The sequence below is a fragment of the Littorina saxatilis genome, linkage group LG15 (assembly GCF_037325665.1).
Source record: "Littorina saxatilis isolate snail1 linkage group LG15, US_GU_Lsax_2.0, whole genome shotgun sequence".
NCBI lineage: Eukaryota > Metazoa > Mollusca > Gastropoda > Littorinimorpha > Littorinidae > Littorina > Littorina saxatilis.
In genome coordinates this window covers 32,699,738-32,704,737 of record NC_090259.1, presented here as the reverse complement: position 1 = coordinate 32,704,737, position 5,000 = coordinate 32,699,738, and the positions used below count along the sequence as shown (strand labels likewise).

General features: G+C 39.6%; 1 protein-coding gene across 1 annotated transcript in view; it reads right to left on the bottom strand.

Annotated features, from left to right (window-relative positions):
• Positions 1-3,064, bottom strand: part of LOC138949103 (uncharacterized) — a gene marked incomplete at its 5' end in the record, with an annotated part of 35,695 nt that extends 32,631 nt beyond the window's left edge. The window contains 1 exon segment of the mRNA XM_070320852.1: positions 2,950-3,064. Within this exon segment, the coding sequence (XP_070176953.1) occupies positions 2,950-3,064 (115 nt within the window).
• Between the last annotated feature and the right edge of the window lie 1,936 nt (positions 3,065-5,000).

Below are 5,000 nucleotides of genomic sequence, written 5' to 3'. Positions count from 1 at the left end.
AACAACAACAACAACAACAACAACAACAACAACAACAATGAAAAAAACACGTTAGCATCACATATACCTACACTAAAATAATACTCATGTTTATAAAAGGCGATTGTTTTGCCAATTCGACACACTTTTTGGATTGCGGAATTTCTTTCACAAGGGCCACGTTACAGTCACTCAAATGGAAAGACAACAAACAGGATCATTTCAATGATGATGATGATGATGATGATGATGATGATGATGATGATGATGATAATAATGATGACGATGACGATGACGATGCTGTTGCTTGCTGCTGCTATTGCTGCTTTTGATGATGATGATGATGATGATGATGGTTCTTCTTTTCTTTTTCTTTCTTTTTCTTATTCTTCTTGTTCTTGTTCTTCTTATTATTACAATGAATAATATTTTGTATATTTTGTTCTTCTTCTTGAAGAACAAGTTAAAAGCACTGCCCTTCTCGTTAAAACTTCTCTGCTTATTATCACAAATTTGCCAAAGCTCTTACATTTTGTTATGTGTCGAAATGAAAGGATGCTGATATCATAAATTATATCATATATAAACTCCTTGACAAATCTGTGGTCATTGTCATTTAACTTACACAACACGTAATGCACCTTGAATACAGGTTAATACAAGAAAAATGTTCATTCAAAATGAACAGCGTCGATGCAATGTCCACCAAAGATTTATTTTGGGAAGTGTTAAAGGTTAGGGTCAAAAGTTAATGAATTGCATGTTGTGCTGGATATATAAATTGTTTATTTCAGTCAATGCTTGATTCATAAGTACATTTTTCAGCATGGTGCATCTACAGGAGGGTGCTCCAACAATGATGCATAGTGCCAACATTTAGCGCAAACTTTTCACAACAGTGCATTATTACCACAAAGCGCATACAGCGATTATATAGTAGCAAGTTGCACTAAACATTTGAACAAAATGCATTTTGTTCAAATGTTATAAGTGCACAACAGCACTGACCATTTCACAAAAGTGCATTACAGCTGTGACAATTTTACAAAAGTGCATTGACCATTTCAGGCAGATGGCTAACATGCAGATTTCGCTTTTGTCTGTCTTTCTTTGAAAAGTAGGCATGTTCAAGATCGATGAAGTCATGAGCAATTGGGTTAGATGACAGAAAAGATTCAAAAACGTCAGATTCAGTTAGATGACAGAAAAGATTCAAAAACGTCAGATTCAGTGTTTTGGGCACTGTTGAACAGGAACATTCTCTCCTGTTCAACAAATGTGGGTTCAATTCAAAAGCAACATTGTCACAGATAGGCTAGTGTTACATTTCTGTAAAGTTTCAAAAACATCTTCCATGTTTTGGTTACTGTTGAACAGAGGCATATTTTCCTGTTCAAAAAAGTCTGACACAAATTGTCGTAGTTGTGGGTTAAGGTTCGATCTATACTGTCCTTCAAACGAGTCGTAGAACCGTCATTGTCACAGATAGTGTTACATTTCTGTTTTACATTCAAACGAGTCGTAGAAGTAGTAGTACATTTGCGTTTGGTTGTTTTTTCTTTTAGATTCCTGTCACTCATACTAGCAGTATTGATTGAGGTACATAAATCTGTTGATGTACAGGGATGACTTGTTTGTAATGAATCCTTGTTTCCTCCACATTGAGTTTGCATTGCAGTTGGACAGAAATGAACAGGTGTTAATTGATAAACACATTGATAATGGCTTTTGAGAAAATCAATCAATTCTGACATCAAAACTGCAGCGCCATTTGAAGAATGGTTACCATTTCTGTTTCTTTGATGGGAATCAAACAAATAAAAACATTGACTATCCAAGTTACCATGAATGGCAATAGTTGACTCCTGAAAAGTAGCAAGGATATAATTTGAGACGATAAACGCCTGATGCAATCCCTCCTCAAGGTCAGTCAACTCAAAACCTTCATCATTCGCAACATCAGTAGGCAACACAGCGGGATTCGTATGTCCAGAAATCATGTCGAAAAAATATTACATTTCAAAAGCATGTCCAACCACAGTTGTTGGCAAGTGTTCGTGTCCGAAGTTGCCTTCAGTGTGTGTATATGTATTCATGTGACAGAGAACGTGACCTCATTGTTCAATCCTCTCTCTCTCTTCTTTCTCATTCGAACGCCGCACACACGCAAGAACGTAGCCTACGCACGCATGCACGCGCACGCACACACACACACACACACACACACACACACCCCGCTGACGCACACGGCAAACCACGCACACACACACTGACTGTCGGCAAGCATCTCTTTTTGTTTTCTTTACCTTTGTTTATTGTGTTTTCGATATTTGTGTTTATTTTTTGCTTGACTTATCTGTTTTATTTTAATGTTTGCTATCCACATCGTGGGATAAATGTTTCTTCTCAGTCTCCGAGTCAGTTTAGTTTCTGCACGCCGCTTTGGTACTCCTTGTTTTTCTTTCTGGTGTTTTGTGCGCGACTGATTTGCGGATTTATTTTTATTCCTTTCATATGCAGTTGAAGTGTTGTGGGTGTTGATGTCTGTATATGCTATGTTGCGTCTGTGTATGCCTACAAGAATTTTGGGTGTAATGTGCCTGTGGTCTGCTCGCAGTCGAGCACAGAAAACATGGCGGCGCCCAGCAGGCAAATTCGTGGAAAGTCTTCCCGACCGCAGATACCAGCGTCGTCCGCGACGCTGGAATAAGTTGAGACAACAGGCTGATTATATATCATATTCATAAATTGTTGAATAAAACACTGTTTAAACCAACATAAGTTTCGGCAAGTTGGTTTAATGATTTGTTTCAGATGACATCGGGTGGCAAAAGATAAACTTGAGACCACACAACAAGCAATGCTTATATTAGGTTTGGTTACGCTTTTACTTCTGCACAGAAAGCGTTTCATACACGTTCAGATGGTCATGTCATAATTCTTGTTTTGGGATGGTATCTTTCAACTTACACGCTGCCAAAGCACTGAGTGGCTGCAAAGTCGTCTCCCTCACAGATGACTTGTCGGCAGCCCATTCCCCCGCAGTTGGCCTCCGCTTGGGATTTGACGGCCTGACAGTTCTCGCCTGCAAAGCGAAATTTAATATAGGCATACATTATATCTTCATTTTCATGTATACAGTGGAATCCCTCTTTTCTGACCTCTACAAATCTGAGAAAATCAGGTCTTTAAAAGGAGGGAGTCTTAAAATGGGGGTAAGTTTACAGAGGTTATGAACTGAAAATCTGAGAAAATCAGGTCTTAAAAAGTAGGGAGTCTAAAGATAGGGGTTAGTTTACAGAGTAATTTACAGATGTTATGAACAGCAAATCTGAGAAAAGCAGGTCTTAAAAAGGAGGGAGTTTTAAAATTGGGGGGGGGGGGGGTCTTAAAAGGGGGGGTTCCACTGTACATTAATTGGTTGTTGGTTTTTAACGTCCCTTCCACCGACATGGCTAACCGGGCAGATGCAGATTCATGTTTCAGTTCACATGTGAATGGGTGGCCGAGTGGTAACGCACTTGCGCTCGGAAGCGAGAGGTTGCGAGTTCGACCCTGGGTCAGGGCGTTAGCAATTTTCTCCCCCCTTTCCTAACCTAGGTGGTGGGTTCAAGTGCTAGTCTTTCGGATGAGACGAAAAACCGAGGTCCCTTCGTGTACACTACATTGGGGTGTGCACGTTAAAGATCCCACGATTGACAAAAGGGTCTTTCCTGGTAAAATTGTATAGGCATAGATAAAAATGTCCACCAAAATACCCGTGTGACTTGGAATAATAGGCCGTGAAAAGTAGGATATGCGCCGAAATGGCTGCGATCTGCTGGCCGATGTGAATGCGTGATGTATTGTGTAAAACAATTCCATCTCACACGGCATAAATAAATCCCTGCGCCTTGTGCGCGATATAAATTGGATAAAAATAAAAATAAAAATAAAAATAAATAAATCCCTGCGCTTAGAACTGTACCCACGGAATACGCGCGATATAAGCCTCATATTGATTGATTGACATTATTATTATTATTATTGTGATCATTTTTTTATGCGCCAAATCTAGATATAGCCCTAGGCGCTTACATATTAATTTCTGCCGTTTGAAATGGAATTTTTTGCAGACAGACAGACAAACTGACATTTTTTACACACAATATATAACTCATTCACATCGGCCAGTAAAGCTCAGTAGCCTATTAGGCGAGCATTCACCTTTCACGGCCTTTATTCCAAGTCAAACGGGTATTTGGTGGACATTTTTATCTATGCCTATACAATTTTGCCAGGAAAGACCCTTTTGTCAATCGTGGGATCTTTAACGTGCACACCCCAATCTAGTGTACATGCGGATGTCGCCGTGTTTGAAATTATTTACATTTAGGTCTTTCACTGTAAAATGTATAAAGTTCTAAAAAGGTCATGTCTTTTTACACTTGCTACTTCAGATCTTGTTAAAAATCTTTATCTCTTTTGAAACAAATGTCTTGCCCGGGGGGGGGGGGGGAGGCGGGGAGGCGGGGTGGTGGGGGGGGGGGAGGAGGGGGGTGGCGGTGGAGGGGGGGGGGGGAGACGTCCCGGAATAAAACCTTCAGAGTATCTGTATTGTAATGTTTATCACGACCTAGTCTTCATGGTGTCAGTCTGTTTACCTGTTATGAGACTATTTCTCATTAAAGACCTAAATTTCACAACAAACTTGCGTAAATAAAAAGTAGCACTTGGGCGTTGTTTTTCTTTTCTTTCTTATCATTAAAGACCTACATTTATCTATGACGTGTTCAATGGTCGAAGGTTCATCGAAACCAAAAAAGTAAGTCTTCACCCTTCAACAGCTATGGCTGTGTGGTGTAACTGTGACCAGTTTGGAGGCGACAGAGAACGGACTCTTCTCTTCTATTCAGACGCGATTGAAGGTTAAGGCAGGATTTTTACCTTCATTCAATAGGCTTACTATTTTTACCAATATTTTAATTAACAATTTTGTTTTTATTGTTTGTCAGGTGTTTCTGGTACTGGTGAGTACATTT